General features: G+C 38.8%; 4 protein-coding genes across 5 annotated transcripts in view; 3 read left to right on the top strand and 1 right to left on the bottom strand.

Moving 5' to 3' along the window:
• The window catches only part of LOC121731046 (caspase-like), a 33,023-nt gene extending 19,447 nt beyond the window's left edge, over nt 1-13,576 (top strand). The window contains exons 1-6 of one of the 2 annotated variants that reach the window (XM_042120403.1): nt 8,487-8,749; nt 9,315-9,449; nt 9,945-10,081; nt 10,737-10,912; nt 12,281-12,392; nt 13,313-13,576. In XM_042120403.1, coding sequence (XP_041976337.1) covers nt 8,712-8,749; nt 9,315-9,449; nt 9,945-10,081; nt 10,737-10,912; nt 12,281-12,392; nt 13,313-13,536 — 822 coding nt within the window. In that variant the 5' untranslated portion in view covers nt 8,487-8,711 and the 3' untranslated portion in view covers nt 13,537-13,576. Of the gene's footprint in view, nt 1-8,486; nt 8,750-9,314; nt 9,450-9,944; nt 10,082-10,736; nt 10,913-12,280; nt 12,393-13,312 lie in introns of those variants that run through there. The other variant, XM_042120479.1, reaches the window with a different exon arrangement.
• Nucleotides 1,255-3,486, top strand: LOC121730978. Its single transcript, XM_042120281.1, has 2 exons — nt 1,255-2,325; nt 2,374-3,486. Exons 1-2 carry the CDS (start codon nt 1,539-1,541, stop codon nt 2,631-2,633), a joined length of 1,047 nt encoding a protein of 348 aa, XP_041976215.1. The 5' UTR covers nt 1,255-1,538; the 3' UTR covers nt 2,634-3,486.
• Nucleotides 5,250-7,613, top strand: LOC121730821 (protein asteroid). The gene has a single exon (XM_042120038.1). It carries the CDS (start codon nt 5,367-5,369, stop codon nt 7,575-7,577), a length of 2,211 nt encoding a protein of 736 aa, XP_041975972.1. The 5' UTR covers nt 5,250-5,366; the 3' UTR covers nt 7,578-7,613.
• A 1,684-nt stretch (nt 13,577-15,260) lies between the features above and the next one.
• Nucleotides 15,261-16,404, bottom strand: LOC121731192 (androgen-induced gene 1 protein-like). Its single transcript, XM_042120577.1, has 2 exons — nt 16,163-16,404; nt 15,261-15,856 (listed from the first exon to the last, which is right to left on the bottom strand). The coding sequence occupies exons 1-2, from the start codon at nt 16,313-16,315 to the stop codon at nt 15,305-15,307; spliced, it is 705 nt and encodes a 234-aa protein (XP_041976511.1). The 5' UTR covers nt 16,316-16,404; the 3' UTR covers nt 15,261-15,304.
• Nucleotides 16,405-26,410: the final 10,006 nt, after the last annotated feature.

Below are 26,410 nucleotides of genomic sequence, written 5' to 3'. Positions count from 1 at the left end.
TGAAATCAAAGCATATGACGCTCAGCGTCATCTTGCATATAATGATAAATGTTTCGGTGCTCTTTCCTTCTGTATTTTAAAGCAAAAAGAATTGTTGCAAGACAGTCTAAATAAACTCATCTCTTGGGCGCGAGATTGTAATAATGCGGTAAACGCTGACGACTTACATTCCAAAGTAGTCGAGTTATTTAATCAAGGCGATTATAATAAAGTAGCTTCGGACATGTTGCAGTTAGTTTGTGGGCACCGGGCTGAAACCATTCAAATGCGTCGAGATGTAATTTTAAAAAATGTGCGGGATCCGTTACTAAAATCGACATTACGTAAAATACCGCCCTCTAACGAACACATTTTTAATACGGGGCAACTGACCTCAGCTTTAGAAAAAGCAGGTGGGGTAAGAAAAGTTTTTCTCCCACTTCCAAAAAATAGCTCGAGACATGCCTCGCAGGCATCGAATAAAAATCAATTTCGCCCCCCGCAGGGGTTCGATATTAATAATCAAAGAGCACACCCACAGAGTGTAGCTCAAAGACAGCCCCCGCAGGGCTCGTCGTATAACCAACCCTCGCAGGGTTATTTTTACAGCAGACCCTCGCAGGGTACTTTTGGCTCTACTAGAGCTGGCAACAATAATAATACACGTGGTTCCTTTCGCCCCCGTGGCAACCCGCAACAAAATAAAAATAACCGGCAAGAATCAGCGACAGGAAATAAGAGACGTGGTCCACAAGACCCTCAATCAGGAAATAACAGACGACGATTCTGACTACTTCGAGGCGGGCCAACTAATACACTTTGCACAACGGTGGAAGCTTCTGGGAGCTCCTCGCACGTTACTCAAGGTAATCAGAGGGTACCGCATACCTTTTCAAAGCAGACCTCCTCTTTTTCTCCCCAAAAATCATGGACCCTTAGCGACTCCAGTGTCAGAGGCCATGTCCGAGAGCATATTTCAAATGATTCGACAAGGTGTGCTGGAGGAAGTACCTCATTCTCCGAGTTTTATCTCGACTATGTTCTTAGTCCCCAAAGGCGACGACACCAATCGGCCGATATTCAATTTAAAAAATCTGAATTATTACGTCGCAAAGCAGCCCTTCAAACTTGTCAACATTGCTCGAGTACAAAAGTTTCTCCAACCAAACGACTGGCTATGCAAAATAGACCTTTCACAAGCGTACTTCCACGTGCCAGTCGCATCCAGTCACAGACGATTTCTTCGGCTAATATACCGAGAGAAATTATTGCAAATGACAAGTCTACCGTTCGGTCTCAGTACAGCCCCAAAGATATTCGCAGCTCTCTCAAATTGGATAGCCCAGACACTAAGGGACGAAGGCATTCGAGTCCTAGTATACTTGGACGATTATCTATTCGTACATCAAAACCGCGAAATACTACACACTCACGTCCAAATCGCTTTGAAGCGGCTAAAATATCTGGGGTGGCAGATAAACTATCAAAAGTCAATAACGAGGCCTCAAAAGAACTTGGTATTTCTCGGTATCCTTTGGGACCCGTGGTTCAACAAAAAAATGTTACCCGACGAGAAAATACTGCAACTACAATCACGCCTAAGGGAAGTTCTGCGAGAACAGACAATTTCATCCAAAACCCTTCAGAGCGTAGTAGGCAGTTTGAACTTTGCGAGCTTTACAGTTCCTTACGGCAGGTTACACTTCAGAGAAACCCTAACATACCTCAACAAAGTTCTAAAAAAGGGAATAGATTTCGTGACATTGCCAAAAACGTCACAAAAAGAATTGAATTGGTGGTTAGAAAATTGTCACCGCGAATCGATGATTCACGTTCCACCCCCAGAACACTTTTTAACGACAGACGCATCAGACGTCGCGTGGGGAGCTCAGCTGGACAGACACAGTGTGTCAGGTCAGTGGACAGATCGGGAGAAAAAATTACATTGCAATCAAAAAGAGATGATTGCAATTCTCAGGGTTCTACAGACTTTCTGTCCACAACTGAGCAATTCCACAATTCTTGTACAATGCGACAACAAGACTGTGGTAGCGTTTCTTCGACGAGAAGGGGGAACCAAATCAGCTTCCTTGATGAAGCTGACAAAGCTTATATTTTGTCTCCTGGAGAGGCACAGCATTCACGTAGAAGCTCGTCATATCCCGGGCAAATACAACTGCCACGCCGACCATCTTTCTCGTCATCTGCCTCCTCCCGAATGGCACCTACTCCCCCAGGGCACAGAGAAAGTGTTCCAGAAGTTCGGAGTTCCCCTGATAGACCTATTCGCCTCGGAACGGGCGAAGGTGGTCATGAATTATGTGTCCCTAGACCAGAAGGACCACCTTGCCATGTTTCACGATGCCTTTTCCCAGGTGTGGAATTTTCCCATAGCATGGATATTCCCACCGCCGTACCTTATTCCGAAGGTCCTAGAACATCTGAACCGTGCACGAGGAATTTACCTCCTGGTAGTTCCTCGTTGGGAACGAGCGTTTTGGAGACCAGACCTGAAGGCGCGAGCAGTAGCACCGCCCTTCACCATAAAGAATCTTCCACAAGTTCTAATAGACACAGCAACAGGCCTACCACCTGCCAAAGTGCAAGAGATGGTAATAGAAGTGTGGAAATGTGGGGGTGGGCTCAGAGCCTAAGAGACTGGAATGAGGACCAGATTCAACTGCTCCAAGCCTCCTGGCGCCCATCGACAAGGAAAACGTATACAGCGGCTTGGAAGAGATGGCTAAAATGGTCAGAACAGCAGGGTATAAATCCGTTAGCACCATCAGGACAAATTCTTGCTCGTTACTTGGCAGATTTACATATTGTTGATGGGCTTGCTTATAACACAATTAATGTTCATAAATCCGTGGTAGCCACTTTAACCAACCCTAACAATGTAAGCAGTTTGAGCTCGCATTCACTAGTATGTCATGTATTAAAAGCTATAGCTTTACAAAAACCAATAACTCAAAGGAAAGTTATTTGGGATATTGACATTTTAACTACATACTTACGCAATTGTACTGTAGACGAGACTAGTATATTTGCTGTTTCTCGACAAACTGCAATATTATTACTCCTCTGCTCGGGTCGCAGGGTCCATGATTTAACTTTATTAGCCACCGATTCAAAGCATTACTCAGAGGAAAATGATTCCTTAATTTTATGGCCAATTTTTGGGTCTAAAACAGATACTGCTACATATAGACAGTCTGGATGGAGACTTCACTCCAATATTGAGAGTAAAAATCTTGATCCGGTTTATTGGGTAAAGCTATGTAAAACTCTGTTGCAGGAGAGACGACAGCAAACAGGAATTCCAAATCTATTTTTAAATATCAGAGGCCCACCAAAAGCAGCCTCTCGCACACTCATAGCAGGTTGGGTAAAATCACTATTAATAGAAGCAGGTGTGATAGCAACCCCAGGAAGTCTGAGATCCGCTGTTGCCTCAAAAAGGTGGGAAAATAACTGCCCACTAGATGACATTCTTTCTGGAGGAAACTGGAGGTCAAAAACAACTTTCACTCGATTTTACTGCAAGGAAGTTATACCAAGAGTTAGTAATGGCGATGTTATAAGTTTGTTTAACTCTGTTTAAATTGATCATATTGAGCAGTAGTTAGCAGCAGTATTACAATTAAAATCTTGTTATTTAAATTATTAATTAAGATTTATTTGTTAATTTTTTTTTTTTTTTTTTTTTTTTCTATGCAAACAAATGCATTTTATTGCAATAATATTCCTTATTTTTATATTTATTATTGTACATAGTCTTACCATGCTATATAAAGCAATACTTTTTAATTATTATGATTTTCAAATTTGTCGTGTAAGGTTTAAAATCCTATTATGATTTTGTAACTGTTACCTCCTTGTTACTGAGAATTAATTGTTATTTTTCTGTAGCTGTAGTCTAGCACTTATCAAATATCAATATAATATACAGGCTGTTGTAATATTATAATAACTTTTTATTTTAACTTCTTCCTTTTTAAGATAGCACAGCTTCTTAAACTTTAATCACATTGGCGTCTAAATTTAGGTTTACTATACCCACCAGGCGATAACAAACAGGTCTCAAGGTTGTAAACTTTAACTAATGTCAAGTGTTTAATAGAAGTGTTTTACCTGAAATAAAACACATATTAAATACTTACCTTAGTTAAAGTTTACAAATTTAACTTCTGCCTGGCGGTTCCTTTCGACACAATGAGGAACAGGTCGCAGCTGGCATTGCAGCTCGACCACCTACCTGGTGGGGATCGTGCGAGCGAGAAAGATAGCTATATAGGAGGAAAAGGAAGGAAAACGACAAAAGATGTGGTGGAAACTAGGGTTGCCACTCTCAAGGTTGTAAACTTTAACTAAGGTAAGTATTTAATATGTGTTTTATTTCAGGTAAAACACTTCTATTATTATATCACATTCCTACACTTGTGCACGATAAAGAATATTTAACGGTTAATATCTTACCAATATTATCAGCCGTGTTCGTTTCATTTTTTCGCAGTTTGGCAGCTGACTGTCGCTAACGCTACTGAGTGTCATGCTCAATAAATATACACAGGCAGCTGCCAAACTGCGAAAAAATGAAACGAACACGTCTACACATTAAAAACCCAGCACAATTTTAGGAAAATAATACAAAATCACAAATTCTCAACATCACTCTTTCACATTCCCGGCAAAATTGTTTTTTTTTTTTAATTGTCGTCAAAATCGAAAAAACGTATGTTGCCATATTAATTATTATCCATAAAATAAAAATAAAGGTTTTTTTTTTTAAAGAAGAAGACGAAGAGTTTTTGGAAGAATGTGAAAGAGTGAGTGTTGTGTTTTTATATTATTTTCCTAAAATTGTGTTATCTGGGTTTTCAATGTGTAATATTGGTAGGATATTAACCATTAAATATTAGTTATCGTGCACATGTGTAGGAAAGTGATGTAATAACCAGAAACGTGCTCTTTTGTGTTCCCTCCAAAACTCCATCAAAAGTTTCAGTAAAGCGTCCTACCACTTTACTGAATCGACCGACTTGACTTCTTGACTGTATTGACTTTATACTTAGACTTTGACTAGACTTTAGACCTGACTGACGATAATATAGAATAAATTGTATAAAGAATATTGTTTTCCCGCCATAAAATTATACTCGACACTGGCCATGGTTATAGCCGAAGTGCCATTATAAGAAAAAAAAAAAAAAAAGAAGACGAAGTACATAAAAACAATAGTCAATAATAAATTAACCTCAAATTCAAAATAATATTAGGTAGGTATCAATTGTGCTTTTCCTAATTTTACTACCCTGTTTAGCTGTAAAATGTAAAATAAACAATAAATAAAAAAACAAGACTAAAGATTGCATGGAATAAAAATCATGGGAGTCAGGGGCCTAACCACATACATAAACACGAATCAAGACATTTTTATGAAAAAGTTTTATATATACAATACGAAACTTATCATCGATGGTTTAAGTTTGACTTCGCAATTGTACAGGTCGCTCAATTGTTTTTCTGCATTCGGAGGTGACTACGACAAGTATGCAGATTTTGTTAGAAAATTCTTCAAAAATTTAAAGAGATGTAACGTAGAACCTTATGTTATATTTGACGGCAGCTACGAGAGAAAAAAGATAAAAACTGTGTTTTCACGGTTGAGATCGAAGCTAAAGAATGCTTCCAGACTAGATCCAGTCACACAAGACAGTTTGCAGATCTTTCCACTTCTATTGCGAGATGTATTTAGAGATGTACTTGCGGAGATGGATGTGCCTTATATGATATGCGAGTTTGAGGCTGATGATGAAATTGCCTCATTGGCTAGACATTTAAATTGCCCAGTGTTGAGCTACGACTCTGACTTTTTTATATACAATGTTCTGTATATTCCTTTCAATACACTAGAAATAAAATCTAAGCCGATAAATATCGAAGGAGAAAGCAAACATTGTATGAAATGCAAAATATTTAAAGTTCAAAATTTAACTGAACACTTTGAAATTAAGGATGACGTTCTACCCCTGTTGGCTATATTACTAGGTAATGATTATATAGAAAAAAGAGTTTTTCAAAAGTTCTTTTCTCAACTCAAGCTGAAAAAGTTTAAAAAGAGAAATAACAGTCAACAGAGAAGCATTCACACATTATTTCAGTGGCTTCAAAATGAGACGCTGGAGACGGCTATTGTAAAAATTTTGGGAAGAGTGAAAAATAATGAGAAAAAGAAGGTGCTGCAAATCATTAGAAAAGGTATCGAAGGGTACAACAGAAAGAAGTGCCAATCATTGTCCTATTTTAATGTCTCCTCTGATAAAAATGAATCAAATGAATATGATGACATTGAAATGAAAATAGAGAAAATCTTAAACTTGGAGGCTACATCTGTAGGGGACTCGAATGAAAACTGTGAAGACTGTGAGAGTAGCACAGAGGAAGGTACTGAAGATGAAGAGGATGATAATGATGTTGATCAGTTAGTACAAGAAAATACAGAGTCTAATGCAGATACAATATTACCAGAATGGTTCCATAGTAAAGTTCAAAATAACCTAATTCCATTCTCATTTTTAAATCTGTATACAAATCATATATACTTCTGTAGTCCGCAGGCAGATGATTATTCTGATGATGATCCTTTCATTTGCACGTTACCTATTCTTCGGTATGCATTTGATCTTCTCACAGACTCTGAATATGACTACTGTGTTTATATTGGCAGAGAAAAATGCATGTACAAAAAGATGTTTATAGAAACAGATATGTCTATAGAAAGTTTTGCAGATAAAAAATTCTGTAATTTAACACTTGAAGAGCTGCATCAATGTTTTTACCACTTCCTAAGAACCAAAATGCCTAAATTAGATACTGCGATGATTTCATTGTTACCAGCTAGCTTTCAACTGTTTATGATTTCTATGTTGTGGTGGATTAGTACCTGTAATGTTCCTAATACACATGTGCATAGTCTGTTGGTATCATACATGATTCTAGAAGTTATTGATGAGAAGACTGGTGGCGCACGAGGACATTTCCTGTTTAACAGTAAGCATGCAAAGAAACTTGAGCAGCTGCGTAGTGAGCTACCTTCTGACTTGGTGATGGATGAATTATTTCTGAACAAAAATAAAGTGCAATATGACGACTGCTTATTAGCAGCCAGCATTCTTCTAAAACATTTTGAGATAGACGATAGCATAAGAAAGAAACCAAAAACTTATGATGTACAGAGAATTCACTCGTTTGCACAATTTCAGTGTTGCCTGCTGCAGTTCAACTCTTTGAACACACTATGTGGGTTGCCATACGAGAAAACTGTATACCACAAGTGCTACAATGGCACACTGATATATAATTTAGCTTTGAAAATGGAAAAGCAAACAGATCCTGAACTTTTTATCACACAATACCTTATAGGAGCATCTTCATTGTTATTATATTACAAAAGTATGTGCTCAATATTAAATTCTCTTTTAGATAAAATTTGTATAAAACCTATTGTAAAAATGCCAAAAAAGAAAAAAAGAGTTCAAAAGAAAGTTGATGAAATTGAAGAATTGTTAAAAGGGTTAGAGATTGATGTTTTATAAAAAATATGAATATTATAATATTTTATATATTATGTACAGTTTACTGCATTTTTATTTTTTCCTTGTAATGTATAAGTTAAGTTTGCAGGAAATCATCATAAAATGTCAAATTGACTTAAAAATATATACTTATATACTTATGTAGCTTATAGAAGCACCCAAAAGGGGAAAGATTTTAGATCTGCGCTAGGGTTGCATTGAGAGACATTAAATTAAAAATAAACTTTAATCAAGACTTTAATTATGAAATTAATTTTACTGATGAATCTATTTTTCACAGTTTAATAATGAATGCCCATACAAACGTTTTAAAAAGTTACTCCTTCAGCGCTGCTATACACTTTATATTTATTATACTTACTACGCAAAAATCGTAACTACGCAAAAATATCTACTTACATGTCATTATTATGCATAATAAATTTAAAATTAGTAATAACTAATAGTATATTGAAGTAATTCGTAAATATTGACTTAATTTAATAAGAATTAAAAATAAACAACACTTTTTTTTCACTCAGTACATAATATGAGAATCGTCAATCTGTCAAGTCAATTCGCCCGAGTTATACCTAAATTAATGAGTCTAACTGCCGCACTCAGAGTGGAACATTACTTAATTACTTAATTTTATTTATTTATGGCGGCTTTAGTGAGTTGCCAAAATTACTTACCTACATACATAAATGTAATTACTTATTTTTTTATTTATTTTTAACTTAAGTAATTTTTTTTTTATTTTAAAATTTTGGCATAAGCCCCATTCATTATTAATTTATTTTGTAGAACTCTTCATTAAATTGAAGGTTAATCATAATTAAATGTCTATGAGTATGGCGGATAACTCTACTGCCATTGGTCGTACCATAGGTAACATTGGCGCACCTGAATGTTGCAGTTTAAAACCCGTAGCGCTATTGCATAGGCTAAAAGTTACGGGCAGCAACATTATCGGCTATACATATTTATGAACATTATCTTATCAGTCGGATGTCCTCAGCGCAGTAAAACCAATTTCAGATTTCGAATAGGTATTCGCCAATCGCCAGTGGATAACTGGATACAAAATAAATGTCCAGTTGTTTATTTTTTTACTGTAACAGCTATATTTTTTAGTGACTAGAACTTGGAATTATGGATTGTGACAGTGTAGATTCAATTGACTCAACACCGTAAGTATTATAAAGTTAATCACTATAAAAACTATCGCGTATACTCGGAGGAATACGGGACGCGGAAGCTGGAAGGATAATAAACTTAATTATGACATCACACTTATAGCACAGTTTATCCTTCTTTTGTTTGCAAGCGTAACCCGAAGCTTAGTCATAAACGGAAACGAGAGTCTAGAATCTGGAGTCTAGACGTTTTATATCATATAATTGTGTTTTGTGTGGATATTTCGGACTTGATGACCTTAACATTTAGCAGGTAGCTGGGCAGCTTAAGCCAGCTATATCGCCATAGGTATCTATAGGTCTACCAGAATCAGATGGCAATTTTTGACAGCAGATTTTCCATAAATATCCTTGATCAGTGGATAAATTTTTATATTTGCATGTTTCACACACAAAATAAGCTAATGGAATAAAAAAGGATGAAAATGTTTTATTCCTATTATCCCGGTATTGCTAGAGTCAATTTATTTTCTCACTTTTTGCCATCAGATTCTGGTAGTGCTATACCGCATATATTTTTTAAAAAGTTTTAATTAAAAACATTTGATATATTTTGCAGGCATAGCGCCCCGGGCATGGCCCCGAGTGACAGAAATTACGACGTGGGTAAAGAGTTGCTCTACTACGATGCATCAGGAACTAAACACTTGTATATATTCAACCACAAAGAATATGAGAAAACCAAATATTTTGGGTAAGCTTCTTTAAAAAAATGTATAACTTTAACGCATAATATTTATGTAAACAGTATACAACGTCAGGTCACTTAGCCCTTAAGTAATAGACCGTATTCAGAGATGAATTTCTTTGCTTGTGCTAGGACTCTGACGGGACCGTTAACTTTATGATATTGCCAGGCGTCTGGATAGAGCCGGGCATAGACCTCTGAGGCTCTGACGTCGAGTCCGGCAAAAATAACGATGTCCAGACTCCAGTTGAAGCGAACACCAAGTGCGCCATTTTTGTGACAGGTCAGCAAGGGTCAAAGCAACGTAATCCATATGTCATTGCTGGTTTTAGCACTACCAGAGCCCTGGGTGAGATTTCTTTGGCGCCCAGGGTGCTGGTAGAGCTCAACGCAGCAGGCTCCCCTATTTTCCTGCTTCTGCGCCCCTTTTTATAGGTACGTCCCCTGGGCGGTCGCCTAGCTTCGCCCCCCATCCCCCCTCTAACGCCACTACTGCCCCAGGTACTCCCCCCCTCCCTCTCGCAACGGGACGGAGGAAGACGTCCGACGGCTGTCCAGCGTGTTCCAGAAGTTGAACTACGAGACCCACGTCAACAACGACCTCAAATACGACGAAATAATGGACACCATGAGTAACAGTAAGATTGTCTTTAACGTCCCTATTACATAACTAGCTGACCCGACAAAAGTTGTTTTGTTATGTAATTTATTTCCAGTAGGTATCAATATAAAAAGTAGATAAAAACGGCCTATTCTCAGGCCTAACGTTATGAACTTCGTGGAATTAAACATAGAAAAACCAACAACAGCGGCAACAGATATACACTGTGAAAATTTCAACTCTCCAGCTATTACCGTTCTTCAGCAGGGCCCGATCTAGGGAGGGGCAAACCGGGCAATTGCCCGGGGCGGCAAAAATAAGGGGCGGCAAATTGAGAGCGGCGCGGTGTCGCGTCGGTGGCCTTCGTACGCGAGTCCAACTCGCACTTGGCCGGTTTTTGGGGCGGCAATTATTATTTTGCCCGGAGCGTCGAAATAGCTGGATCGGGCGCTGCGTTCTTGAGTTACAGCCTGGAGACATACAGACGGACAGACAACGAAGTCTTAGTAATAGGGTCCCGTTTTTACCCTTTGGGTACGGAACCCTAAGAACGGGTAAGTACAAAAAATTAAGGTATAAAAAATTCTGACGGCCTCTGCCCTTGGGCCGGGGCATTTTTGGGTCGGGGGCCCGTGGCATTTTCCAGCCCTGCCACCCTATAGTTATGCCACTGCCTATATCCATCTTTTCAGTAAGCAAGGAAGACCACACGAGCACCTCATACCTGTGCTTCGCGGTGCTGACACATGGTGGCCAGGGTGGAGAGCTGCACGCGGCCGACAGACGCTACCAGCTGCAGGACCTCATGTCGCTCCTGGCCACCGGACACCCCAGCTTGCTCGGCAAACCCAAGATCTTCTTCATCCAGGCTAGTGAAACTTGGCGCTCGGGTAGGCGTAGAATCGCTTAGCAGCGCTATTCGTCATACCAACTATGTCCAGTTTCTTAGTTTTTTTGACAAATTATTCACCATCGCTTTTGATTGCAATTAATAATAATAACTCCCACACCGGTTTCGGTGACGATGGCCGGTTTCATTGAAAACAGGTCAGATACGCAGGAGTAATTTTATAGTGCCCAAGTGTGTGTGTAGAACACAAGAGCACTCTCTATCCCTTTACTCTCATAAGCCAGTGGGACAGAAGACCGACACGACTGGCGAGAGATCAGGCGCAGGACCGACTTTTTAAATGCCCATCTGACGCATGGATCATCTTACTTGTCAGACAATCAGGTGATCAGCCTGAATTGCCCTAACCAAACTTGAAAATAACACGAACCCACGACGTTCGAGTCAAGAGCCACGCTCTAAATCACTGGACCACGGAGGCGTTTATGATTGCAATAATTACAGAATGGCGCAGCCACGTAGATGGCCATGGGAAACGTAAATAATATAACTTATATAAGTGACCAATCAAAAATCGCTGAAAGATAAGCTCCAGTCAAATAAATTCAGAAACCGGCTACTAGAAAGTAGCATCACGAACAGTGCACTGCTCGTGATATTAGATTTATTTATTTATTGTATACTTATTATGATGAATAGTTAATAGTTATTAGCAAAACAAAAAAGAAAAAAAAAACTTACGTTAAGAGCGCACCTGACCCTAACTTGTTACTTGCCTACATACTTAAACCTAGATCTCAAAATCTGTAAGGTCTAGAAAACTGATTTTTTGCCACAAGTAACTTCAGTTTATGAAGACGAAAACACGATTACTGAAAAAATGTTCGATAGTTTCTTTTTTACAAAAAACCTTGTTTTAACTTTTAGACACATTTTTGCTTGGATCTTCGAAGTTTGCTTTTTTTAATATGTAAAAAGGCATTGATAAAACCTAAATTTGCTCAAAACACTTTTTTCATAATCATAATAGTCTTTTATTCAAGTAAAACTAACTTGGCGATGATTCCGCGCCGTCCTTTTTCACCTGGCATATAAATGACGGGCGTGAGTGTGAAGAGAGAAGGACGATGTTTGATTTTTTGAGTCAGTAGGCTTACTACAAAACCGTTTTGATACTCAAATAATCGGATGAGAATGCCGCGTCCTGCTCTAACAACGTAATTTCTCGTTCGTTAAAGTAGGACGCGGCATCGGCATTCTCGTACGATTGTTTGAGTCTCAAAACGGTTTCGTGGTACGGGCCCTGGAGCGCTCTTACCTTTCTGAAAGTAGCATCACGAACAGAGCTCTGTTATCTGCTAATAACTATATTAATTATTCATGCAGGCGTGCAGAGGTAAACACCACGACTCAGGGCGGCGGTTGGCGCTGGACGGTACAGCGGCCGTCACCATATCCAGTTTCGCCGATTTCTTAGTACTCACCTCCAGTGTAGAAGGTATTTTATGTTTATCTATACTTTGTTTGAACGCACTAATCTCAGAAACTACTGGTCCGAGTTGGAAACATTTTTCAGTGTTAGATAGCCCATTTATTGAGGAAGGCTATATGCTTTTTATCACGCTAAGAATAGAGGAAAATGTGGAAGAAACGGGGGAAATTATTTGAGATTACTTATTATCTTAAGAACTACTGGAGCAATTTTTATGTTATTTGGCACACATGAAGAATAAACCACGTGAAGGGACATAGGCTATTTTTTGCGGAAAAATGTAAGATTTCCGTAAAATTCCTAAGTGGAACATCTAGTAATCGATACTGCCGCACATACAGCTGATATAATATTTTAATGATTACTTAACTTCGTAACGGAAAATGTTTTGATGTCAAAAATACCCATTTAATTAAATGTGATGAATCATTAATTCTCTTGATGGTGGCTATTATTTCCTTACACTCATACTCGTAGAATTTACCTGCAGTCCAACCATCATTCAGAAAAATCGGTTTATAGGCAAATGGCCGACCTTCGTATTTTGGTCAGCTTCTGACAAGTCAATGTTACTAGTGAACTGTGTTGTCTGGGTTTGAAAAAAACTAACCAAATTACGTAGGTCCAATTGATCAATAATACGGTTTGGTAATACGGTTACGGTAAAGTAATACAGTTCATAAGCAGTTGGTGCCGAGTGCCAACTGCTGAATCGATTTCTCTGATAGTAGTTATTCGTAACCTTTAATAATAATTAGGGCCTGTTTCACCACTTGCTGATAAGGCTATCCACCAATTAACTTGACGGATCAAGTATGGAGAATCTGTAAAAAAAGTTATGAATAGCCTAATAGGTACTTTATCAGAAAGTGGTGAAACAGGCCCTTAGTTTACTGTTTAGACTATAGTTTAGTTTATTCTACCAGATTACGTATCGTACAGAAGCATCAACGGCTCCTTCATGATCCAGGAGTTGTGCGACGTGGTGGAGCAGCACCACCAGACACTGGACATCCTCCAGCTCACCACCCTGGTCCACAGGAACGTCTGCTACGAGCGGGCTGCCTACGCCCCGAGAAACCGTACGATGCACGGCGGGAAGCAGATGCCCGAGACCAGACACACGCTCACCAAGATACTCATGTTGTGAATTATGATTACATATATTAAAATATATATAATAATATACAGCTGAACATTTTTTTGCATTCGGTGAAAAATAGCTTGCTTATACAGGTTGTAACAAAAATAAGTGATAATACTTTAGGGTGTGTACGTGTTACTTGTAGAGAGTTCACTGTGAAAGTAGCAGCGCTAAAAGACCAAAATTTTTTTTCACTTTTGTATGGGCAAGGGCCCGAGCGTCACGAGTTTCCCCATACAAAAGTGAAAAAAGACACCCTAAAGTATTATCACTTATTTTTGTTACACACTGTATAACGCCCAAAGCCGTAAGCGGGGTGTACATATTATTTGATGATATGTCATCCAGATTTCTTAGCTATAACATCGACCGGCCTTTAGCTATGACAAATTGCCAATTTATAAAGTTGAAAAAATCAGTAGTTTTGCCAGTCGTGTAGTTAAATTTTTAATGTAGACACACACTTCAACTTAAAGATGGATAACATCTTTAAGTTGAAGTGTGTAGTGGCACTAGGTCTAAATTGTGCTACAAGGTAGGTACATACATAGATACGAGTAAGTTAAATATTTCCTTCTGCAGTCGGGTAAACCACATAGGTAAGTGGTAACCTAAGTTTTTTGTTTCACCTTGATGGCCGGTTTGCTTCTGGACTAATGTAAATGGGCACTGGAAGGCACTGAATTGCATTTCAGTGCCCGTTTAAATTATTCCAGCAGTAATCTAGCCCGATTGGATTACTGGATTGGAATAATGTAAACCCGCTATGAGTGTAAAATCAAGAGTGAAAAGTCGGTGTTACACTTGTGATTAGATATCCCAGTAGCCTAGTAAACGAATGCCCAAAATGGGGGTCTGCTTGGAAAAGTCGAAAGCAGAAATTTTAACTTTGGTACTTTATTTAGAGTAGTTAGGAGATAAACATACTAAAAGTCCTGACCCCTCCGAGGTGAGCCCGAGGGAGGGGGGGGCAAAGAAGGTCCCGTTTTTTGGTTTTTTGCTTACTCATCAAAAACGGTGCTTCGTACGAAATTCTCTTCTATCACATAATAAAAGCTAATAAAATTCTCTACAACTTCGTCTTTTACACTTTGTATCTATCTCCAATCATTGCCTCGCTATGAGCTTCTAAAATTGGCCGATTTTCAAAAGTGTTTTTTTTTAGGGTTTCGTACCCAAAGGGTAAAAACGGGACCCTATTACTGAGACTTTGATGTCTGTCCGTCTTCCTGACCATCTGTCTGTCCATCTGTCTGTCCGCCTGTTTATCCGTCTGTCTGTCCGTCTGTCTGTCCTTCTGTATGTCCGTCTGTCTGTCTCCAGGCTGTAACTCAAGAACGATAATAGCTAGAGAGTTGAAATTTTCAGAGATTATGTATTTCTGTTGCCGCTATAACAATAAATACTAAAAACAAAATAAATAATGTCAGGACTTTTTGTATGTTTATCTCCTAACTAGTCTAAATAAGGTACCAAAGTCAAAATTTCTGCTTTCGACTTTTCCAAGCAGAATCATTCGTTTACTAGGGTACAGTCCTTATAAAGTGGCTGGCACGGTTTTGTAAATATGTTACAGCACGGGTTATCTTATCACGCTGCAATTTTTAAATATATTAATATTGTTTATTCACACACTTAAAAATATATAAATTAAGATTAAACAACAAATACTGACAAGGATTGTATATTTACGTACAAACAACAAAAATTAAATTTAAACTATAAAAACTTAAAGTGAATAACTAAATAATTTTATTTAGGGTTCGCTATATTGCTACGAGTGTTTTGATTTTCCGTTTGTCGCCACATTTTTCTGTTTGGTTCGTTTCGGGCACACCATACTGTTGACCTTCTCACCAGCGATGTAGAAGCTCGCTCCTGTCACGAAGCTGAAGACTATGAACAGGATCCTCTGCGGCCAGGTGAAGTGGTCAAACACGGGGTAGACCCAGGCCTTGCAGGTGGCGAAGATGTAGAAGGTCCACACCAGGTACACGAGGAATATGCTCATGAAGAGACCGAATCCGACCGATCTCGTCGGGTACTCCCTGTACGTAATAAACAGGTCAATAACGATGAAGATTGCGACTGTGGTGTGCATAACTTGGTTGAAGAACGGCGGGAAGATGTTATCCAAGGTTTCGGGGAAGATGAGCTCCCTGTCCACCAGGTAGATGCTCCAGAATGTCGCCGCCACGAAGATGGCCAAGGGAAACGCGACGGCGAACATGGCGTCTCTGATCTTGTGCAGCATATGACGTTTCCGCGAGCTATCCGCCAGGAAGTCGCACAGAAACGAGACGTAATAGTACACCGTTTGTAGTAACTGTAACAAATAACAATACAGATAATATTGTAGGCAAGGCAAGATCATTGATACATCTTTACAGACTGTGTGCCACAGCCCACAGAAGATTTACATACATATTTCTAGTTTATAAGAACCAAAAAAGGAATGGAAATTGGAAACAGAACTCCCCCGTCCCCCTTACACGCTGATTAATTTGTGGTGTACCTCCAAAAATTTTCATTTTTCCAACTGCCCTTGAACACAAAAAGTTTGCGGAAAACTGCTCTATAGTACGTCTACTCCGCATTGAGAGAGATTAGAGATTAGAGAAGGAATACTCACCAAACACCACATGGTGAGGAAGACGGAGCGCGCCTTCAGAGGCAGTTCCCCCATCTCCTTGGTGGGGAAGGGCAGCTCCACATACTTCTGGTCGTACCATAGCACGTATGAATTGAGTGCTGCCACCGACAGGTGAAATAGAGGCCTATACATAGTAACACAGAGAAATAGTAATATAGTAGTAGGAAACTGTTCCTAGTAGTAGTGGTAGGAATAAATATAAGTTAAACACGACCGTTTAATGTCACGTCTACACACCGAGTATGAATGAACCGCTCTTGGTGATATTAAGCACTGTTTACACTGTTATCATCAAATATTGAGAATTAAAATGAGAACAGTATCTTGATTCTACTTACCGCCGCACTCACCGCCGCGCCGTACTCAGAGACATTTAACTATGATTTACCTTAAATTTAATGAAGAGTGGTTGTGCACTTAATTTTGTTATAATTTAATATATTATATTTCCTTAATTTCCTTAATAATTAAATAATAAGTTCTCAAATTACACTCTGGATTTGTGTTGTGTTTGATTTCCACTGTTAGGATGTAGCTCAGTTTGGGAGTTTCTGTTCATCAACCGTTGGATGAACCTTTAACATAATATGGCAATTCACCACTGTCGGAAGAAGACGAAGAATACATATCTTTGACACTTGACAGATGACAAATGTTTGCTGGCCGCTTTTGCCGCTGACCGGGCTTGACGGCATTCGAGAAAATTTTTTGTTCTGATAATTTTTCTTTGAAAAGGCTTAATCCAGCTGGAATTTCAAGTTTCTTTCCCTTTTGGTTTTTCAATATAATCGCTGTGAACTTTTTGTGTGGTCGGCCGACCAAAGTGCATCAAAATTCAAGAGTACTTCAGCTACGCTCCGGAGCGGACCACGCGCTACAGAAGACAATCATCTTGCTCCTACAAGATCCAACGGGCTTGCTGCTACTGCGATTGCCTGATGAGCATGCTGACTATGGAACAGGTTAGTCGGGCATGATACGGATTCCGGAGTGTTTTTTATTTTGAGAACTTTAGCAGGCAATTTAGCTATTTACACGCTATTGCCTTTCCAAAGAGTTTGACAGAAAATGTAAAATTTTTTAATTGCGGGCGCTTTCTAATAATACTTTTACGTTTCACCATGCTTGCAGACTGAATTTATTGATGTCACTTTCTTGTGTTTAAATATTCTTAAGCGTCCTAGAGTATTCTCTAGCACTAGTACTGTCGAAATTGTGCATGCCAAATTACCTTTTTTATTTATTAAAAAATACATCGTGTAAAAATTACCTAGGTAATAATATTAATTTATCAGAAATAATTAAAATTCCGATCAATTGATTTGCTGATTTCCTTACAATCGAATTGTTTCATATAAATTGTTCTATTTTTTATCAGTATAAAAATTGGCTAAGAGGAGTATATATAGGATAAGTAGGTGACTTAATATTTCCTCCTTTTACTATATTTATCATCTCCGTGCTCCAGTGGCTTAGAGCGTGGCTCTTCAGTGGTCGTAGGTTCGATTCTCAAGTCGACAAATGTTGTTTTCATGATTCTTACTTCTTAGCATTGATGAAGACTAATTGTCTAACAAGAGAGATGGTTCTGCGCCTGATCTCTCGCCATCATCATAGCCATCATCCGATCCATTGGGTTATATGAAAGTATAACCCAATGGATCAGATGGATAATTGTTAAACTTGAGCACTTTAAAATCACTCCTATATCGCGCGGGTATTTTCCCGGGATTCTAAGAATCTCCATAGTCCATACTAAATTTCAGCTAAATCAGTTCGCGGTTTGGGCGTGAAGAAGTAACAAACAGATACTTTCGCATTTATCTTATATTTTTAAACGAGCAATTCTTGTATATAAATGGAATCTCGGAATCGGCTCCAACGATTTTCATGAAATTTAATATATAGGGGGTTTCGGGGGCGATAAATCGATCTAGCTAGGAACCATTTTTAGAAAATGTCATTTTATTCGTGTTTTATCGAATACCGAGCAAAGCTCGGACAAATAGCTAGTAATAATTAATAAGTAATATTGGTATGGAATTATAACAAATATATACTTTCGCATTTATAATAATATTGGTATGGAATTAAGTAATTACAACCGTGTATAACTATCCTAATGATGTAACAGCAACTTAATATAACAAGCCGGTTTGTTTAAGGCTGAATGTCGTAGAGGTTATCGCTACCTTAACAATTATCTAGAAATAATGACATTTAATAGGAACTTAGCTATTAGATGACTAATTGCCTACTATTAAAGTAATATCAGCTAGTAGTTTGTATTTAATCTAGGTCAAATAACTAAGATACTTTTGTCCCGGAAAAATCTCTCATCATCATCTTTATGATATTATTCATCATTATATATATAATATTATAATTTTGTTAAAATTCTCCTAGTCATAATCTTTATAGTTTTTTTTTTTAATGAAATAGTTTTGGCGATCGTCTGGTGACCAACAGAAGCTTTGCGACCTCCCAGGGGGGCGGGGGCCGTGACGTGGTTGTGAAACAATGCCTTAGAGGCCCTAGGGGCCTAGACAGCCTCTTCATGCCGTAGACAAGTCTCCATAACAACAAACACAAATATAGTTAATTATCAATAACAAATAACACCTTTTATCAGTTCACGTCTCCGAGCAAAGTTACAGGATGGTCTAATCAGCTGTCCGAGTCAACTCTCACAACGTGACCTCCGCTATCACATCCTTGACTACTGTATATACTATATTATATCGGTGGCGATAACACGAAGACTCATTATTTTTGACTGTTTATGATTAATCATAATTTGACTTTGGTGAGACCCGAATTTATACATTGTACTATCAGAGAAGTTGATTCCTAGGCAGATGGCCAAACCCACTAGGTATATTAACTTTATGGTCAAACCCATCTTACCGATCACAGCTCTAACATTAACGGCCGTTCTCAATATTTGATCTATCTCTGGTTTTGCCCTACTAGAGATGGGAATAGCTCACATTAGACATTAGAGACATATATTTTATGTCAATTGTGAGCTATTCCTATCTCTAGTAGAGCAAATCAGAGATAGATCAAATATTGGGAACGGCCGTTAATTGACATAAGCCGACCACATGACGTAGGTCCGTAAACTGCCTAGGAATTAATTTTGTCGACGGTAAATTATAAATTAACAAAAATATTTTAATACGTACACCTGTAATTTTTTTATTAAATATGTACTTACTGCATGTTTCAGTCGAAAGTCGGTTATAAAAGGGACTCTATGTTAAATCGAAAACAAAATGTTTACCACTACGGCCTTTTTCCTAATTCCTCGCAATTAAGGACTAAAGATCAAAAGTAAACCTAATATTGTGCCTTCGACAGTACTTTTTAGTTTTTACGTAATATATTATGTATTTGCTATATTATATATTTAGAGTCGTAATAATTGTGTTTTTACCGTAGAACAACTTAACATATACCGTATACGTTAAACAGCTAACCTGTAAACGTAAGTAATTAATAATATTTAGTTATTTCTTATTAGTTAGGTATTAGTGATACCAATACTATTGTAGCGATTAAAAGTACAATTTAAAATTGTTCTTGTGATGTTACATAATAATGTAGTCAATAATAGCTCCCACACCGGTTTCGGTGACGGTGGCCGGTTTCATTGAAACCAGGCCAGCTACGCAGGAGTAATTTTTATAGTGCCCAAGTGTGTGCGCAGTACACAAGAGCACTCTCTATTCCTTTACTCTCATAACCCAGTGGGACGGACGACCGACACGACTGGCGCAGGCCCGACTTTTTACATGCCCATCCGACGCATGGATCATCTTACTTGTCAGAAAATCAGGTGATCAGCCTGCATTGTCCTAACCAAACTTGGAAATAACATGTTTCCAACGCGGGAATCGAACCCACGACCTCCGAGTCAAGAGCCGCGCTCTATACCACTAGACCACGGAGGCGTAATGTAGTCAATAGTCATGCGTCGACCTTATTTCCCAGAAACATTATATTGTGATGATAAAATCTATCCTGACTGTTTTTGTCCTGACTAGAAGTATCTACATTCCTATTTCCTTGTTATATGTATAATATCTAAGGCCCACCGCCTACCCCACCGTCTACCCCACCGCCTATAATAGAACACAGCGTATTTTAAACGCGCAGAAGACGCGCAGATTACGCGCGTTTACGCGATTCAAACGAGATTCAAACGAGATTCGATCGCAAGTTTGTAACTAAGGCCCATAGCACACGGGCCACGGCAAATTTTAAACACTTAAAAGACGCGCAGATTCGATCGCAACTTTGTAATTTAAGCACACGGGGCGATCGTGAAACGCGCCTCTACTGCGCGAATACGCGCATAAATATACAACGATTATATATTATAGCGTTTGTATCGCTTCAAACGCGCGTATACGCGCTTCATGCGCGCGCTTGTATCATCAATAAAAACGCAACAATCAGCGTCTACGGCGCCGAAGACGCGCATTTTAGGAACCCGCGTCTTCTGCGCGTTTAACATTCGCCGTGGCCCGTGTGCTATGGGCCTAATATCTAATATTATATAACTGCCCCACATTTCTAGAGATATTGTAATAATTCCTTAGTTATCTTTGAATTCACTCTTTATTTAATTGAAGTTACTTAATTAAGTATTAAATAATAAATATCTCTAAGTTCTTAAGTTACGTATATGTCGCAGCCGACTGGTTTAAATAGCCGTTCAATCAAACAGCTAGCCCTTTGACTGAACAACGCCATTCAATCACACGTCTCGCTTTTATATTGAATATTTTAGTCTCTCAAAACGTTCAACACTACAGCTGATTCAAAAGCCGCCGTCTAATTGAAGTAGTTCAGCGCGCACCGCTGCGGCGCTAGGTGCGTTTTATTTACAATATGGCGTCAACTAGCAGGTGTTTGTTGGTGTTTGTTGTTGTATTTCGGAAAGAAAGTACGGTAGTTAATAAAAGTTACAAGTGTTATTAAAGAGACAAAAATTGTGGAGGCACATACGAGTGAATCAAAATTTCAACAAATATTCGAGGAGAAATTACGGGATTATGAAATGGATAGACGCAGCCCCCCCGAAAGGGGGGTTCGGGGGGCACAGCCCCCCGTCAAAACAAAAACAAACACAATCCAGAAAGTCCAAAAGTTGGTTAGGTTAGGTTAGAACTTAGACCACAACACAGAGGGAGCCGAGCGAGCGCAGCGAGCGTGCAGCAGCCGGCGACCGTCGGCAAATAAAAGAGGGGCTCGGGGGGCGCAGCCCCCCGCCAAAACAAAATCAAACACAATCCAGAAAGTCCAAAAGTAGGTCAGGTTAGAACTGTGACTGTGCTACGGCAGCAGCCGGCGACCGTCACAAAACACGCCTCAGATTTTTTTATTTTTACTTATTGCATTAAACTTTTGGTCACCCCTTAAACTTAATCCGAGAATAATCTTTCAATAAAATACAAAAAGTTTTCCTATTCTCCCAAATTACATATTAAGCTAATGGTCGCCCCAGTTAATTTGCCATTAAACCAGTTGGCTAAGCGTCGTCTAGCTGTAGTGTTAAACGTTGTAGTCAACAAGTCGGCTAAACCACGTATAGCCGTGTGATTGAATGGCGTTGTTCAGTCAAAGGGCTAGCTGTTTGATTGAACGGCTATTTAAACCAGTCGGCTGCGACATATACACTTCAAAAATAAAAAAATTCTAAAACGCATCTACGCATGTGTGGCAATTGGTGACTTTCGACCATCAATCATCATGATGATACCTAGATCAGTGTCAGTTTTATTATGTCTGGAAAGCTATAACTTCGTTCGTAAATACATTTATTATAAGGTATTTTACGTGGGCATTGGTTTAAGATTTCCCCAGGGAGGGCTGATGCTTCCCAATTTTATACAATCGATAACTTTTCTGAAGAAACTGCTTTACGAAATACATTTTCGTCGGTAAACCCGCTATAATTTTTATAATAACTACATTTACTTTGATAATAATTTATAGTCTCCCGCATATTAATCAAACGACACTCAAAATCTGAATGTTTAGTTTTGGTTAGATTAATTTCATCTATCTATACATATAATAAAACTGTAGAAATGACAATTCTGTACATTAAAGATATCCAAAAAATAATAAGCGTGGGCTGTTACTACATCGCTATAGAAGCCAAAACTGTGGTTAGTTTTTTGTCTGTCTGTCTGTCTGTTTGTATGTTTGTTCCAGCATCACACGAAAACTACTGATCCGATTTGAATGCGGTTTTCGCAGATATATTTGTCTTCTTCCAACTTAACATTTGGTGTACAATTTTTTTTCCCCCCACCTCTCTTAGGGGTCAAAAGAGGGGGTAAGATTTTGTACCAAACTTTTTTCTTTAACACGAAAACTACTGATCCGATTTGAATACGGTTTTCGCAGATATATTTGTCTTCTTCCAACTTAACATCTGGTGTATAAATTTTTCCCCCCTCACCCCTCTAAGGGGACCAAAGTGGGGGTCAAATTTTGTATCAAACTTTTTTCTTCAATGGACTAACTTCATATTATTAACTGTATTTTCCAATTTAACATCTGGTGTATAAAATTTTTCCCCCACCCCTTTATGGGGGCCGAAGAGGGGGTCAGATATTGTATCAAACTTTTTTTTTTATTATTTTACGGATCACGAGAAAATTTCAGAGCAGTCAAAGTTCTCTGGATATTAAAAAAAAATTGGATACGTGTGTTTCCATTTGATTTTCATGCCTATAACATTAGCCCTGACCACAGATTAATAACACCGCCCTGACTCTTGAGCTACGGGTACTTCAATGCAGTTCATTATGCATTTTCGGTCGGATGCCAGAAGATACAGTCACTTATAGTCCGTTCCTACAAAATAGGGGAATTCACATGGAAAGCTGCTTGTATATCCCATCAACAAACATAACATGATTCAATGAGACAAAGAAATTCCAAATCAATTTTAATTTCTAGCCGATCTTGTCACTTAAGGCGCTGTGGTTGTTGCAACTACGTTAAATGAGTTTTTTTAAATATTGTTTTTTTTAAAGAAAATGTCATTATTTAAGTATAAAAAAGTACCGTTTTAAAATTGAGAAAATTTCCTATACGCAAAGATATATCAGTACACAATTTGAAAAATTCTGGTCGATAGAAAAAAATCTCAAAGATGACTGTTATAACGCTGTTTTTCATATTTAAATCATTTTATGGCTAAATTACACACTTTCTAGTAAAAACAAAAAATGTAGTACATTTGTCGTAACCTGACCTAAACGATTTGATATATTTGATTTGTGTAATACTAAAAACAAAAGGTTTTTTCTCCTATTTCCTATTATCAAGGCACGCGGCGAGCGCGTAACAGCCACTGTACAAGGCGCGCTGATATGAATGTTATTTTAACATCCTTTACGTCGATATTCGTACTGACAGACATCGACCTGCTTATTTTAGGGACTACTGGACCTTAATGTGAGACATCGCAAAAATATCGAGCGCGCGATATTTCCCCACAAATTCCGAGCGGATTTCAAAGAGTCACCCGGGGCGGATGATTACCGCCGCCGATATTCAAAGGATGCGATGAATGAGCCTCGTTATCCAACGCCATTCACTAGCCATAGCTCACTAGACTATAGTCTAGCTGGGGCTTAAGTCTATTTAATTATCTTGTCTAAGATTTACCTGCGATGTGATGGCCATCGTAAATATTCCACACTGGATATCATAAGTGCGAAATTCAGTCTGTCTGCTTGTTACCTCTTCATATTTAAGTCGATTTGGATGTTTGTTATATGGCTTTGAATAGCGGGAAAGGATATAATATTATGATAGTTTCTATCCCAGAATTACTTATACGGTTTCCCGTTTCCGCACGATAAACGAATTTTGGAACGTTGCGGGCTTCGTCTTATCTAGTTAGTAGTTTCCATACGTAATTCAGATTTTCAAGATATTTGAATATTACCCCACGTTCATTGCGACCAAGATCGGTCAAACCCCTTTAGTTACTAGAATGAACGCAAGAATCATACAGGGTTAAACTAATATACAAGCCACCACATATCTTGATCCCCGATTTATACCCGTTAAAGTAGCGAGGGTGAAGCGGTAAAAAGCGATAGTTTGCATGTTGCCCCGAGCCCCGAGCTCACTTCCCTCGCAATTCACGTCACGAACCACTTAGAGTCGGCCCTACATATAAATTGATCTTATTTAGGCCCCAGTGACAAATTGTGCCCAGCTCCGAATGGATTTTTATAGGCCGACTCGGCCCGCGTAGATTAAAATGGTAATTTCCACGTTACACCCCCCATTTTTGTAATTTAAATTGGATTTTTATTAAACTTGATGTGTGATAGCCTGTTAAGCTCAACAAAAAATAGGTTAGTTACGTTGGTATTGTTTTCACGGCTTACCTACGTTGTCATCGACAACAAAAAATCACTGGCCCTCAACTTCCATTACCACTCTTATTATAATTTATGAGACAAGATTTTGCGGGGGTCAGGGTCAGGAATCACAGGTGTTGAAGCTCTTTCGTGTGTTTTGAAAGTTAGAACCCGCATCGAAATAAAGAAAAATAAACATTAGTTTATTTTTGTTTATTTCGATGCGTTTAACCTAATCTATGGAACCTAGTTATCTTTTAAGCACCAACCTCAGTTATTCAACTCCAACAACGCCGGGATAGCACAATTCAGAACCGGGACAAAATATTTCGTAAACCACACGAGCAAGATCCAAATGCGGCACACAAACTATCCAAAACTATGTTCAATGAGACCAAATTGCTTGGAATAATTTCGGCTCACCTCTTTGTTCTCCGAACAGTATGCGGTTACACGTGGCGCTAGGCATTAATACTTAATGAAATCCGGCTCGAAGGACCATGTGATTTCAGATTCAGTTATTATGATATGCAATATGCATAGATAAAATTTTGTAGGGAAAAGTTCCTTTATACTTTGCCGAATAGGTATTCTTTTTAGTTGATCGACTATTACTCAATAACTTATGAAGTCTTCTTAGCCGTGAGAGTTTCCCTTTTAAATTCAGCATACTTCCCACTCCCGTGAATTCTTCACATTTCCAGAAGCAAAAGTTTAGCTGGTAGAAGAGGGGGGGGGGGGGGGGGACGACGACACCGGACTGTAACGACTGTACTGGACTGTAACTGGACTCTAACGATTGTTTCCACTTTAAAACTTCATATTTCACAAATAGATCCCTAAATCGGAAAATGATCTATGAATACTCGTAATATTTTTAAAAACCTATCCAACGACACACCACATGGTGGGGTGGATGCGAAAAAAAAGTCATCCCCGCTTCATGTTTATGCACCATAAAAATATTTTTAAAATTTTTATATAATAAACTAGCTGTCCCGGTGAACTTAGGTCCTATAGTCTATGAGCAAAACCGCGGACAGACAGACGGACAGACGGACAGACGGACAGACAGACAGACAGACGGACAGACAGACAGACAGACAGACAGATAGACAGATAGACAGACAGACAGACAGACAGACAGACAGACAGACAGACAGACAGACGGACAGACGGACAGACGGACGGACAGACCGAAACTATAAGGGTTCCTTGTTGACTATAGAGGTACAACACTAATTGTAATGTCACAGCACTATGCTGGACTATATAGTGGGAATTTAATATTAAATAAACGCAGTCTTAATTAAGCATCGAGTGGTTTCATTTCTCCCGAACCACCACCTTACATGGCGACCCTGCCAGGCGCCTGCATGTGAGCCGTCGCGCCGCGAAATTGAAACCGTTTTCCATATCCGTCGCGTGTGCCTCATAGCTCTGCTGATAGAAGTTATAACAATGGAATTACTTAGTCGGAATCCTCCTTCGAACTTGCCTGTGCCAACGTTCCGAGATGGGAAAGCAACAATCTAAAGAAGAAACGGTCATCGTCCAGAATGCTGCAGGGGGACAAAACGATGCGCAGGTCGAACAAATTCGTTGGCATATTTCTACAACTAATATCCTGCTAACAGTCGTGATCCTGTTTATCTTGGCGAGCCTTGTGGTTACGGCCTATAAGCAGTACAGAAGATGCCACAGAAAATGGATTGAGAAGGAGATTACTCGCACGGCAGCACGAAGATCTTTTTTCCGGCGTCACGGGCCTTCGGAAACAGTGTAGAAGATAAATAATAATTAAATACTAATAATTAAAATAATA

Source organism: Aricia agestis, chromosome 1 (genome assembly GCF_905147365.1).
Source record: "Aricia agestis chromosome 1, ilAriAges1.1, whole genome shotgun sequence".
In the NCBI taxonomy this organism is placed as follows: Eukaryota; Metazoa; Arthropoda; class Insecta; order Lepidoptera; family Lycaenidae; genus Aricia; species Aricia agestis.
This window is presented reverse-complemented; position numbering and strand designations above follow the sequence as displayed.

What these genes read in the sequence shown, in the direction of transcription:
- LOC121730978 (XM_042120281.1), top strand. Translation starts at nt 1,539, where the DNA reads ATGTTACCCGACGAGAAAATACTGCAACTACAATCACGCCTAAGGGAA. An exon ending in CCTAGACCAGAAGGACCACC is followed by an intron (nt 2,326 to 2,373) that starts TTGCCATGTTTC and finishes ATTTTCCCATAG; the next exon opens with CATGGATATTCCCACCGCCG.
- LOC121730821 (XM_042120038.1), top strand. Translation starts at nt 5,367, where the DNA reads ATGGGAGTCAGGGGCCTAACCACATACATAAACACGAATCAAGACATT.
- LOC121731192 (XM_042120577.1), bottom strand. Translation starts at nt 16,315, where the DNA reads ATGTATAGGCCTCTATTTCACCTGTCGGTGGCAGCACTCAATTCATAC. An exon ending in TCCTCACCATGTGGTGTTTG is followed by an intron (nt 15,857 to 16,162) that starts GTGAGTATTCCT and finishes TATTTGTTACAG; the next exon opens with TTACTACAAACGGTGTACTA.